Below are 14,692 nucleotides of genomic sequence, written 5' to 3'. Positions count from 1 at the left end.
GAAAATGTGAACACTCGCTTAGTTGCGGCCTAAAATCTCCCCAAGCCCAGAGCTACGGAGGTTCTTAGCCCTGGGATAAGGTGCAGTGTGAATATGCCTAAAGGGACCTAATGGTAACGTTGCCTAATGTCTTTAGGACCATGGAATTACATTTGTGACTTAAAATCAAGCAAACTTTTTGAATTTGAGAACAAAATTCTTATTGCAATCCAAAATACTGATATTGAAAGCAAAACATTAACCCAAAAGTATTCATAGCCAAATAAATAATGTTGCAAGGAAATAATTTTGAAAGGCAAGAACAAATGAATTATAAATTAATGCAAAAATCTATATCTTTGAAACCTTTTAAATGATAATGCAATTGCGATGAAAAGCTTCCATCGTTGCTTTTTTTTGTTGGTTATGTTACCCTGCCCTTTGCTTTCGCTGCATTTTCTTTGCAAAGTTTTGACACATTCATTGATGCCCCTCTATTGGTCAACCGGTTTTGCAATGACAGTTCATCCTCATTTTTAAAATAATTGGCCAGTACACCTAAACTCAGCAAAAAAAGAAACGTCCTCTCACTGTTAACTGCATTTATTTTCAGCAAACTTAACATGTGTAAATATTTGTATGAACATAACAAGATTCAACAACTGAGACATAGACTGAAAAAATTCCACAGACATGTGACTAACATAAATTGAATTATGTGTCCCTGAACAAAGGGGGGGGTGGGGGGTCAAAATCAAAAGTAACAGTCAGTATCTGGTTTGGCCACCAGCTGCATTAAGTACTACAGTGCATCTCCTCCTCATGGACTGCACCAGATTTGCCAGTTCTTGCTGTGAGATGTTACCCCACTCTTCCACCAAGGTACCTGCAAGTCCCCGGACATTTCTGGGGGGAATGGCCCTAGCCCTCACCCTCCGATCAAACAAGGAGTCATCAGGCCAGGTAGTCCTGAGGCATGGTCCTAGGACTCAGGTCCTCCGAGAGAGAGAAAGAAAGAGAGAAAGAAAGAGAGAAAAAGAGAGCGAGAATTAGAGTGAGCATACTTAAATTCACACAGGACACCGGATAAGACAGGAGAAATACTCCAGATACATTGTTTGAACTGAACACAATGAAAGTTAACATAATCCCTAGATGCCTTCAATTGCCGAATTTATAGGCATGCCCATTGTTTGCAATTACAGAGATCATACGTTTCCTGTAGTTCTTGGCCAGGTTTGCACACACTGCAGCAGGGATTTTGGCCCACTCCTCCATACAGACCTTCTCCATATCCTTCAGGTTTCGGGGCTGTTGTTGGGTAATACGGACTTTCAGCTCCCTCCAAAGATTTTTTATTGGGTTCAGGTCTGGAGACTGGCTAGGCCACTACAGGACCTTGAGATGCTTCTTACGGAGCCACTCCTTAGTTGCCCTGGCTGTGTGTTTCGGGTCGTTGTCATGCTGGAAGACCCAGCCAAGACCCATCTTCAATGCTCTTACTGAGGGAAGTAGGTTGTTGGCCAAGATCTCGCGATACATGGCCCCATCCATCCTCCTCTAAATACGGTGCAGTCGTCCTGTCGCCTTTGCAGAAAAGCATCCCCAAAGATTGATGTTTCCACCTCCATGCTTCATGGTTGGGATGGTGTTCTTGGGGTTGTACTCATCCTTCTTCTTCCTCCAAACACGGCGAGTGGAGTTTAAACCAAAAAGCTCTATTTTTGTCTCATCAGACCACATGACCTTCTCCTATTCCTCCTCTGGATCATCCAGATGGTCATTGGCAAACTTCAGACGGGCCTAGACATGCACTGGCTTGAGCAGGGGGACCTTGCGTGCGCTGCAGGATTTTAATCCATGACGGCGTAGTGTGTTACTAATGGTTTTCTTTGAGACTGTGGTCCCTGCTCTCTTCAGGTCATTGACCAGGTCCTGCCGTGTAGTTCTGGGCTGATCCCTCACCTTCCTCATGATCATTGATGCCCCACGAGGTGAGATCTTGCATGGAGCCCCAGACCGAGGGTGATTGACCGTAATCTTGAACTTCTTCCATTTTCTAATAATTGCGCCAACAGTTGTTGCCTTCTCACCAAGCTGCTTGCCTATTGTCCTGTAGCCCATCCCAGCCTTGTGTAGGTCTACAATTTTATCCCTGATGCCCTTACAAATCTCTCTGGTCTTGGCCATTGTGGAGAGGTTGGAGTCTGTTTGATTGAGTGTGTGGACAGGTGTCTTTTATACAGGTAACAAGTTCAAACAGGTGCAGTTAATAGAGGTATTGAGTGGAGAACAGGAGGGCTTCTTAAACAAAAATTAACACGTCTGTGAGAGCCGGAATTCTTACTGGTTGGTAGGTGATCAAATACTTATGTCATGCAATAAAATGCAAATTAATTACTTAAAAATCATACATTGTGATTTTCTGGATTTTTGTTTTAGATTCCGTCTCTCACAGTTGAAGTGTACCTATGATAAAAATTGCAGACCTCTACATGCTTTGTAAGTAGGAAACACTGCCAATTTTGCAGGTTATCAAATACTTGTTCTCCCCACTGTAAATGTCTCCTCATCGAACTCCCTATAAAAATCGCCGGAATGATCCGTCCTCTACCGTGTCTCAAAGCAGATTGCGAGGCCAGAGCCGCAGAACTCACCTGAAAAGAGGGCTGCTTAGACGCCGGCTGTGTGCAGGCCACAACAAAGGCTCGGGTGGTTTCCACCCATGTTAACCTCGTTGGATAATTTATACTCTTTTTTTTTTCACAGGCGATTCTGGCTGATGACCTGTTCACATAGCTGAGAGAGGCCGAGGAGGAATATCACTTTGTCTCCAATAATACTACTAATATTTATAACTGTACCGATAAGATTGAGAGCAGATTCATCCACTGTCGCTGAACTGCGTTCAGTCAAGTTTATTGTGCAAATTTGGGCCTCCTGAGTGGTGCAGTGGTCTAAGGCACTCCATTGCAGTACTAGCTGTGGCTCTAGAGATCATGGTTCGAGTTCAGGCTCTGTTGCAGCCGGCCGCGACCAGGAGCTCTGCCATGGGGCGCCGCACAATTAATCCAGCGTCGCCCGAGTTAGGGGAGGGTTTGGCCGGCAGGGATATCCTTGTCCCATCGCGCTCTAGCGACTCCTGTGGCGGGCCAAGTTTATAGTGCAAATTTGTTACCAGACACATGTTCAAGGTGTTCTGCAAATAGAATTACAATACAGAAATGTTCTTGCTCTTTAGTGACGTTCTGCCAATCTTATGTTGGAAAGCATTATCAAGGAAATGAGTTGAATACTTTGTGGAAATTGTAACCTGTTACTTGTAACCTGTTACCTGTTACTGTTACCCGTGATTCTTCAATGGACAATAATAACGGTTAACTGTAGGACATTGTCTCTATCACAGGTCTCCAAGTTTACAGTAGGGGTATATCCTTAAAATAATTTGTGGTTGTTTATTGTACAGACTGATTGCCATGGACATGACTAATCAATTAACTAATTAAACACATCTTTATGCCTGTAATTTTCCAGTTGACATTAGCAAGGAAAAGCTATATGCTATTAATTCCCATTTCTTGCAGCTTTAACAGTATTGAGTCAAGCTACAGCTTTGTCAACTCTCCCCAAGGATTAACACAAAGAATGTTAAGGAAATGTCATGTCCATCTTCTGTCTCTTCAAATTTTACAAATACATATAACTTGGAGCTATTGTTCTTGGCCGTATATGCATAGATTGATGTGTTTAGAAAAAGTTTGTTTTTGCTTTGGTTATGTTGCACTGCAGCTATCTAGAAATGACCACATTAATTTGTGTGACTCAACTTGCTACCTAGCTTCTTAGCCTGTTAGCTAGCTAACATAGTTAGGTGCTGAAGAGAATAGTTTAGGGGATACAATTGACACATTTAACTTCTGAAATTAGCAATCAAGCTAGTTTATACAGTAACAAACAAGTTGCTAGCAAGTTATCCGGCCCACTCTGGGTCTTCCATTCCTGTGGGGGTCCTCGTGGGAGACAGTTTCATCATAGCGGTTGATGGTTTTTGCGACTGCACTTGAAGATACTTTCAAAGTTCATGAAATTTTCCGTATTGACTGACCTTCACGTCTTAAAGTAATGATGGACATTTTTCTTTGCTTATTTGAGCTATTCTTGCAGTGGTGGGCCGTCAGGGCCAGCAAGGCCTTCTCTGCTGGCCTAAACATCATCAGAATATAATTAAAAATATATATATTTTCCCACAAATATGTATTAAATTATTCCCCAGAGTAAGAGTTATACTCTTCATAGCTTTCCTCTTGGTTGCACTGCTTCTAGCCCCAGGTTGAGATTTGGAGGGCTGGTCTTTATGTTAGATCTTTTATCCAATCATATTCAGCCATCATGTGTTGCCAGGGGTCTAAAATCTGCCCTCAGGCCTTCAGAATCAACAGTGCGGGCGCTTGTAGCTTAAAGTGAATGGAAATTAAAATTTAGTGTCAACCAATCAGCTTTAGAGTTGGCTATTGTTTGCCTGCTGGCTGGCTCCAGTGTTACACAGGAGCCAGCTAGCAGGCGTAGTGCGTGCACGTGTTTTGATTGGATTACCAATATTGAGGGGCAGGTCTATGCAGAACCTCAGAACTAGGAAACTGAATTTGATAAACAAATTAATTCGCCTACTACTAAGCGTTTTTTTTTTTTTCAACCCACAATGGTGGAAGGAGGAGAAGATATCGATTTGGTCGAGGATATAATTATAACCCCATTCTCAAGACAAACTTTTCAAGAAAAGTTAGACATTGTCAGGAGAGGTCGCCCGACGCCGACGCTACAAATCCTGTCACAGGCGGGAAAGGGGTTCGTTCGCCACTTTCAAAGTTCCAACTACGAGCGCTATTAATGGCTCACAGGCACCGAGAAGCACTGCAAACTGTACTGCTGGGAATGCCTATTATTTGCAAGTGATCGATTTGGTGTTTGGAGCCACACTGGCTTTGCAAACTTGAGTTGTCTAACCAAGGCAGCAAAGAGACACCAAAGTACGGCTGGGCACTTATAAGCAATGGGGCTTTTGAAAACTTTTGGAGACACCCGAGTGGATCTACAGCTCAACGAACAAGCGCGCAGGGCAATGGAGCTGCACAATGAAAAGGTATTGTACTCTTCCCCTGCAATTCTCTGAATAAAAATGTCAATTTCAAGGTGACGCAACGCCTGGTTATACTGCGATTCTGTCTAAATGTATAGTGTCTAGAGCCATGGCATCATAATGATGGTAGTAAGAGGTGGATTAATTCGGGTGGGACTGTGTAGGACCTCACTGAAGGCCCAGGCCCACGGCACGCCACTGTATTCTTGCCATAATATGGACTTGGTCTTTTACCAAATAGGGCTATCTTCTGAAAATCCCTCCTAACTTGTCACAACACAACTGATTAGCTCAAACACATTAAGAAGGAAAGAAATTCCACAAATTAACTTTTAACAAGGCACACCTGTTAATTGAAATGCATTCCAGGTGACTACCTCATGAAGCTGGTTGAGAGAATGCCGAGAGTGTGCAAAGCTGTCATCAAGGCACAGGGTGGCTATTTGAAGAATCTCAAATATAAAATATATTTGGATTTGTTTTTTTTGGTTACTACATGATTCCATGTGTGTTATTTCATAGTTTTGATGTCTTCACTATTATTCTACAATGTAGAAAATAGGAATACTAAAGAAAAACCCTTGAATGAGTAGGTGTTATACATTTTTGACCGTTAGTGTAACCAAATAAAAAATTATAGGCAAAGAGGGAAGCGTTTCATTGCAATGGTTTCACTTTTTTTTTTGCATTCATTTGCAATTAATTTGTTTTTGTCTCTCAAAATTATTTATTTGCAATTTTATTTAGCTCTCAATACTTTTGGGTGAATGTTTTTCTGTCCATCAATTTTTTTGTGAATTTTCTCATTCAAAAGGTTTGCTTGGTATTAAAAGGACAAAAGTAATTCCATATAGGACGTCCACTGTTTGCTTGGTGCTGCCTGATATTAAATTGCATTATTTTCACCCGCTGTCTACACAACCTACCCCACAATTTCAAAGTGTATACTACATTGCTAGTGAATGATATGTCTCCTTCATGCCATTTCTGATAAAAATGTCTGAAAGCAGTGTAACTCAACCTCAGAGCAAAACCCCTGAGCAAGCCTCTTCTGTATCCCAAATCAAAATGAAATAACATTTTAATTCATCACATGCGCCAAATACAACATGCGTAGGCTTTACAGTGAAATGCTTACTTACGATCCCTTTCCCAATTATGCAGAGTTAAAAAGTATAAAAATTAGAGGAATAAAAACATATATTTTTTTAAATGATCACATAGGGTATATGGGTGCCATTTGGGACACAATCTCTGACAATCATTATGAATCTTCTGTATTATTGACAAATGCACTATGTATACCTTATGACAGTGTCGTATAGTCTAGATGCTCTGTAGTCTCTGGAAACACTTTTTCCTTAGCAAAAGTCCTGAGGTCCCACTGACCTTATGTTCACAACCTGTTGGACCTGGGTTTCGATCCGGAAACCTTCTGGTTGGTGGTCTGCTTCTCTAACCTCAACAAACTGGCTATGGGGGAGTACTGTATTGGGGAACTCATATTGGGCGCAAGGATACTCTTTCAGTGTTCCGAGCTCGACAACCTAGAGTCACTGTCTTAAGTTGTAAAATTCATTGTTTCTTGTTTTAGTCCTCTGACAATCAAGCACAGCTGGGGAACACTGTGTATAACCCATGTGTCTATTCATAACAGTCCACCCACACAAATAACCTTTTGTTAAAGGTTCCTCTTTGGGGCTTGATCCTTCATTAGAAGCCCCTCGTGCTTCAAGGAACCCAAATAATCGCTGACATCAATTTATCCACATCAGACCACTTTATTTTCGTTCCCTTGTTCTCTCACTCTTGAGTATTCGCGCCAACACTCAGAAGACCATGATCTCATTGGCTCTGAGATTTGTTATTTTTTTATTTTTTACATCGGATAGGAAATACACATTTTAACCACCCTCCACCCCACCAGGAAGTCTTTCCTTTCATCTGGTCTCTGTCCCTCCCTCTATCCCTTCGTCCCTCACCTCTGGTCAGCCCACATGCGGGCCTCGCCCCTTTAATGCCATAATCACTCCCCCTCACTGCTAGTGGGATTTACTGTTCAGTACTCTTCTCCTGGTGGTCCTCACAAGCTGCATGCTGTCAGGGGGTCCTGCTCTTGTTTTTTTTAAATATATTTTTTTACCCAAGCCCAAAGTCCCTCATTCACAGCTTGCCGACTCATAGACCCATGCGCTCCATGTGTGGTCGACGTGTGGTCAGTGTTTGGTCAATGTGCGGTCAGAGGCACACAGAGGTGGTGCAGTGTCAGCTCGCTAGTGGATAAACAGACATTGGTCTGGTGGGTTTGAGTCATCCCTTCGTATTGCTGTTTTCAACGAGAGGAGATATATTTGGGTAAAATAGGAGGTATAGAGAGGGGGGAATAGGGGAGAGAGAGTGGAAGAGGGAGGGAGTGATGAGTTAGTTATGTGACATTGGAAGAGGGAGATTGGTGAGACAGAGAGAAGGAAGAGAGGGAATGAGGGAGTGGAAGAGAGACTAAAGATGATGAGATCGAAAATGACCTTCCAGCTAGAGGATATGGCAATGGATTGGGCAAAGAGACAGAGGCAGTCCCTATCCTTTCCTATTTTCTATAGTGGAGAGAGAGTGTGATAATGCAGTCAGTCGGAGTCAAACCAATGTTTGCAGTGGTATAATCTAGAGGTCGACCGATTATGATTTTTCAACACGATTCCGATTATTGGAGGACCAAAAAAAGCCACTACCGATTTAATCAGACAATTTTATATATATATATATATATATATATATTTGTAATAATGACAATTACAACAATATTCAATGAACAGTGAACACTTATTTTAAAGTAATATAATACATACAGTTGAAGTCGGAAGTTTACATACACTTAGGTTGGAGTGACTAAAACTCGTTTTTCAACCACTCCACAAATGTCTTATTAACAAGTCGGTTAGGACATCTACTTTGTGGATATATTGAAGCAACATCTCAAGACATCAGTCAGGAAGTTAAAGCTTGGTTGCAAATAGGTATTCCAATTGGACAATGACCCCAAGCATACATCCAAAGTTGTGGCAAAATGGATAACAATGTCAAGGTATTGGAGTGGCCATCACAAAGCCCTGACCTCAATTCTATAGAAAATGTGTGGGCAGAAATAAAAAAGCATGTGCAAGCAAGGTCTACAAACCTGACTCAGTTACACCAGCCCTGTCAGGAGGAATGGACCAAAATTCACCCAACTTATTGTGGGAAGCTTGTGGAAGGCTACCCCACACGTTTGACCTAAGTTAAGCAATTTGAAGGCAATGCTACCAAATACTAATTGAGTGTATGTAAACTTCTGACCCATTGGGAATGTGATGAAAGAAATAAAAGCTGAAATAAATCATTCTCTCTACTATTATTCTGACATTTCACATTCTTAAAATAAAGTGGTGATCCTAACTAACCTAAGACAGGGAATTTTTACTAGGATTAAATGTCAGGAATTGTGAAAAACTGAGTTTAAATGTAAAGAAGGGGGGCGACATCCAGAACCTAAGCTGCCATCAAGGTTAGATGCCCACCCAGACCCTCCCATATATGTTTAGGTTTGCGGCCGGGAGTCCGCACCTTTGGGGGGGTACTGTCACTGTTATTTTTATTATTTTGGCTAGGTCAGGGTGTGACAAGGGTGATATGTGTTTTTGTACTGTCTAGGGTTTTTGTATGTTTAAGGAGTTGTTCTAGTCTAGTTTTTGTGTCTATGGTTGCCTAGATTGGTTCTCAATCAGAGGCAGCTGTTTATTGTTGTTTCTGATTGGGGACCATATTTAGGTAGCCATATTCCTTGGGTATTTCATGTGTAGTTGCCTGTTTCAACACTCGTTGTATATAGCTTTACGGTTCATTTTGTTTTGTATAGTTTTGTTCAGTGTTCGTTCTTCTCATTAAAAGAGTTATGTACTCTTATCACGCTACGCCTTGGTCTCCTCCATACAACGAACGTGACAGAATAACCCACCAAACAAGGACCAAGCAGTGTGAAAGGGAGGAACAGCGCTTGGTGGAAAAATGAACCCGGGAGAAGGATGATTGGGTGACAACCTGGGAGGAGATAGAGAGGTGGTCGATCGATCCAGGGAGAGTGCCAGAGCCCGCCTGGGATTCAGTGGAACAGTGCGAGGAGGGATACAGGAGAATGGAGGAACGGCGACGATATAAGGGTACACGGCTAGCACGGAAGCCCGAGAGGCAGCCCCAAATTGTTTTTTGGGGGGAGGCACACGAGGAGATTGGCTGAGTCAGGTAGGAGACCTGGCCAGGCCTGGCCTGGTCAGGCACCGTATTATGCAGAGATGCGCACGGTGTCTCCAGTGCGCTATTCTATCCCGGTGTGCTCTATTCCAGCTCCTCGCATTGGCCCGGGCTAGAATGGGCATCTAGCCTGGAAGGAGGGTGCCGGCTCAGCGCTCGTGGTCTCCAGTAAACCTCCTTGGACCAGGATATCCTGCGCCGGGTCTGCGTATTGTGTCTCCGGTGAGTCTGCACAGCCCAGTGCGTCCTGTGCCTGCATTTGCAGGGTGAAAATAAACATCCAGCCAGGACGGGTTGTGTCAGCTCTACACTCCAGACCTCCAGTGCGCCTCCACAGTCCAGTACATCCTGTACCTGCTCCCCGCACTCGCCATGAGGTGCATGTCCCCAGCCCGGTACCATCAGTACCGGCACCACGCACCAGGCCTACAGTGCCCGGCGACAGTACCCAGTCCAGAGCGTCCGGCGGCAGTTCACCGACCGGAACCTCCAACGACGGGCCACAGACCGGAACCTCCCACGATGGGCCACAGTCCGGAACCTCCCACGACAGGCCACAGTCCCGGGTCTCCAGCGACGGTCCCCAGCCCGGGGTCTCCAGCGACGGTGCCCAGCCCGGGGTCTCCAGCGACGGTCCCCAGCCCTCAGTGTAAAGAAGGGGGGCGGCGTCCAGAACCTAAGCCGCCACCAAGGTTAGATGCCCACCCAGACCCTCCCATATATGTTTAGGTTTGCGACCGGGAGTCTGCAAATTTGAGGGGGGGGTACTGTCACGCCCTGACCTTAGTATTCTTTGTTTTCTTTATTATTTTGGTTAGGTTAGAGTCTGACGAGGGTGATATATGTTTACCCTGTCTAGGGTTTTTGTATGTTTATGGGGTTGTTTCTAGTCTTGGTGTTTTTATGTTTATGGTTGCCTAGATTGGTTCTCAATCAGAGGCAGCTGTTTATCGTTGTCTCTGATTGGGGACCATATTTAGGTAGCCATATTCCTTGGGTATTTCGTGGGTTATTGTCTATGTGTAGTTGCCTGTGTCAGCACTCAGTTTATATAGCTTCACATTCGTTTTGTTATTTTGTAAGTTTGTTTAGTGTTTCTTCGTTTTATTTAAAGAATGTATTCAAATCACGCTGCGCCTTGGTCTCCTCCTTACAATGGACGTGACACGGAGATTGTTTGTTTGTGTGTAATGTGCATGTATTATGTTGGTGTGCGACGGGTTTTGTACCCACTTTTGTATATTTTAGTTTTTGGAGTTTTATCAGCATTTATTAAACAACTCATTTTTTACCATTTATTAAACAACTCAGTTTTTACCAAATACATTCTCCTGCGCCTGACTTCCCTTCCACCAACACGCGCCCATTACATATATGCAACACAGGACAAGCTAAGGGGCACTATTTTTATGTTTGGAAAAATAACGTTCCCAAAGTAAACAGCCTATTTCTCAGGACCAGATGCTAGAATATGCATATAATTGACAGATTATGATAGAAAACACTCTAAAGTTTCCAAAACTGTCAAAATATTGTCTGTGAGTATAACAGAACTGATTTGGTAGGCGAAACCCTGAGAAAAATCAAACCAGGAAGTGGCTTCTATTTTGAAAACTCCATGTTCCATAGCCTCCCATTGCTCCATTTAAAGGGATATCAACCAGATTCCTTTTCCTATCGCATCCTCAAGGTGTCAACAGTCTTCAGACATAGTTTCAGGCTTTTATTTTGAAGAATGAGCGTGAACGACCACATTGCGTAAGTGGATAGGTGGGGGCTCTCAGAGTGAATTGTGTGCAAAAGAGAAAGGCGGCCATTGTTACTCCCGGTCCTAGTGAAAAGCCAACTGTCCCGGTTTATCGAATAGATATTTGAAAAACACCCTGAGGATTGATTATAAAAAACGTCTGACATGTTTCTGTGGACATTATGGATATAATTTGGAATTTTTGTCTGCATTGTCGTGACCGCTCTTTCCGGTGGATTCCTGGGTATAACGCACCAAACTAACGGGGGTATTTGGATATAAAAAATATCTTCATGGAACAAAAGGAACATTTGTTTTCTAACTGGGAGTCTCATGAGTGAAAACATCCGAAGATCATCAAAGGTAAACTATTAATTTGATTGCTTTTCTGAATTTCGTGACCAAGTTACCTGATGCTAAGTGTACTTATTGTTTTGTCGAGCGATCGATAAACTTACACAAATGCTTGTATTGTTTTCGCTGTAAAGCATAATTTAAAAATCTGTGACTACAGGTGGATTAACAAAAGGCTAAGCTGTGTTTTGCTATATTGCACTTGTGATTTCATGAATATGAATATTTTCTAGTAATATTATTTGACTGTGGCGCTATGCTATTCAGCGTTGCTGATGACAATTATCCCGGATCCGGTATGGGTGGTTCAGAGAGGTAGTAATATCATCAACCATGTGTAGTTAACTAGTAATTATGTGAAGATGAATATTTTTTTATGTGGTAAGTTTAATGCTAGCTAGCACCTTACCTTGGCTCCTTGCTGCACTCGCGTAACAGGTGATCAGCCTGCCACACAGTTTCCTCATGGAATGCAATGTAATCGGCCATAATCGGCGTCCATAAATGCTGATTACCGATTGTTATGAATACTTGAAATTGGCCATAAGCAGCGGCTTAGACTGCTGGAACACCCCTGGTGACATGAGGAATATTTTAACCGGTGTACTGGTTTTTGCATCACTGATTATTTGGACTAATCACGATTTTGTGGAGGTGTACCTACATGTACACCTTTTGACTTTCGGAAAGGGGAGGGCTTAATTCGGCCCATAGACTTGGCTGAGATGATATCAGAGGAGTGGGTGTGGACTCCAAAGAGGAAGGTTCCACCACTTGCACTAGGCCAAACTGTGTCTGTCTGTCTTGTCCTGTTCCCTGACTCTCTCTGGGCCCACCGCTATTTTTAACCCTCAGAAAATCACCCTCAGCATTTTTGTACATCCCCAACCAGATGTTTAATGCTCGTCATTCACACATGTCAGGGCTTTGATGTTGTCCTTCCCACTGAGGGGAAGGGAGGGATAGGGAGAGAGTGAGCATGCCCTTGTGGTGATGATGTACTAGCTGGTGTATACACTGAGTATATAAAACATTAGGAACACCTTCCTAATATTGAGTTGCACCCCCTTTTGCCCTCAGAACAGCCTCAATTTGTTGGGACATGGACTCTAAAAGGTGTTGAAAGCGTTCCACAGGTCAACAATTCCTTCGACCCCACAGGTCAACTGCTTCCCGCAATTGTGTCAAGTTTGCTGGATGTCCTTTGGGTGGTTGACCATTCTTGATACACACGGTAAACTGTTGAGTGTGAAAAACCCAGCAGCGTTGCAGTTCTTGACACAAACCTGTGCGCCTGGCACCTACTACCATACCCCGTTCAAAGGCACTTCCATGTTTTGTCTTGCCCAACCTCTGAATGGCACACATACACAATCCATGTCTCCAATTCTCTCAAGGCATTAAAGTCCTTCTTTAAGCTGTCTCCTCACCTTAAACTTCACTGTTTGAAATGGATTTTACATGTGAAATCAATAAGGGATCATATCTTTCATCTGGTCAGTCTATGTCATGGAAAGAGCAGGTGTCCTTCATTTTTTGTATTTAGTGTAGGAGGTATAATAAGAACTGGAGCCTGCATTCAAGATGTCCGCCCGTTGTTTACAAGATAATCTACTCGCGTTCGCATATGCTGATTCATGGACCGTCTATATACGGGTTGCATCCGGTTTATTCGGACCAACATCACATGCGCATTAGCACTTGGGAGCTGCAACGACATCATCACATCATCCAAAAACTAGGCAGACGTTAGATACATTTTTAAGGTTGATATCTGTGAATGATGAAGAAAAATAATCTGCCTCCGCAACAGTTATAATTCATTGGATGTTTTGTTCACAAAGATGATGAAAAAAGTGTCTTATTAGGAATTTTCTAGTCTGACTTATCTATGTGGCTGTGAATGGAAATTGTCTTTCTGGGCTGAGCGTCAGTTGAACTGCAGTACCGAAGCAACTGTAGGAGCAGTCGAGACCATGCTTCTCGACCAGAACCCTGGTCCCTTGATATAGACGGGGAAATACACCGTCCCCCTGTCTTTTGATCTGGTGTAAGCAGAAGTCGTCTTTGTAATGTCAAACTGATTTGCTTTCATGGAGGACTGGCCTGAATTGTGAGGATGACCATGGGTGGCTTTTGACAAACAAAAAAATATTCCTCATGTCGTACTCCGGTGGAAGAAGTTTGATCCAAATTGGATGTTGATACTTTACCGTATTTATTGAATATTACATTAATCCTATAAATGTAAATTGCCAATTTTGGTGCAATCAATTATCTTAATTTCTCCAAGATGAAATTACATTTCAACAAAATAATTTCATGGGCATCAGGAATGCTAAGTTTCAGGAATGCTAATCTTACCAATTTCATAGCAATCTGAGATGGTGGGTGTCGTGGCTTGCTGAAATGACATGGGAATGCCTGTAGTAAGATGGTAAGATGCCTCTTTCTCAATTCGTCTTTCTGCGATTCCTCGCTCTTATCTCCTTGCCTCCTGTTTAACCGTATTGGAGAAGGTCCAATGTCCCTCTATGCAGAACTTCTCATCAAATGCCTTTTGTAAAGGAGGTTAGGAGAGAGGATGCAAATAATCGAGGAAAGATGAATTTAGAAAGTGCTTGTGTCAATGTCTGGACAGTCATTTCAGGCATTTCATGTTGTGGGGGTGTTTTTCGACAGTACCTACTGGAGAGCGCATTGCAGAAATGATTGGTGATTAGGCCTAGATGCAAAGTGTGGGTACCATCACTATGCCTGCCTCTCTCTCTTTCTCCCTTCCCTCTATCTCCTCTCTCTCGCCTCTTCTTTCTCTGTGTCAGTTTGCATACCTTTTATTTTGAAGAGGAGTAAATACTTATATTGGGTATACAACCTCTCTACCTTCCCCTCTCCCCCCCTTTTCTCTACTTCTTCCCTCCCCAGACCCCTATGAACCAGGCATCCACGCGTTCTCACTGCATCTTCACCATGCACGTGTGTGGCCGTGAGCCCGGCTCGGTCACCGTGCGGCGTTCCAAGCTACATCTGGTGGACCTGGCGGGCTCGGAGCGGGTGGGCAAGACAGGCGTGTGTGGGCAGCTGCTCACAGAGGCCAAGTACATCAACCTGTCACTGCACTACCTGGAGCAGGTCAGAGTTCAGAGGTCACATGGGGTTTAAATAGGGAGGGGATCTAGTACTCAAATTCC

General features: G+C 43.3%; 1 protein-coding gene across 2 annotated transcripts in view; it reads left to right on the top strand.

The window, feature by feature from the left end:
* The window catches only part of kif6 (kinesin family member 6), a 204,758-nt gene that overhangs the window by 31,954 nt on the left and 158,112 nt on the right, over positions 1–14,692 (top strand). For both annotated transcript variants that reach the window (XR_006084703.1, XM_024439629.2), the window contains exon 7: positions 14,427–14,633. Coding sequence is in view for 1 of the 2 variants with exons in the window: in XM_024439629.2 (XP_024295397.1) it covers positions 14,427–14,633 (207 nt within the window). In the remaining variant the exon portion in view is untranslated. The remainder of the gene's footprint in view (positions 1–14,426; positions 14,634–14,692) is intronic.

Source organism: Oncorhynchus tshawytscha, linkage group LG12 (assembly GCF_018296145.1).
Source record: "Oncorhynchus tshawytscha isolate Ot180627B linkage group LG12, Otsh_v2.0, whole genome shotgun sequence".
NCBI classification, from domain to species: Eukaryota; Metazoa; Chordata; class Actinopteri; order Salmoniformes; family Salmonidae; genus Oncorhynchus; species Oncorhynchus tshawytscha.
The sequence above is the reverse complement of the archived record's forward strand: the minus strand, read 5'-3'. Positions and strand labels throughout refer to the sequence as shown.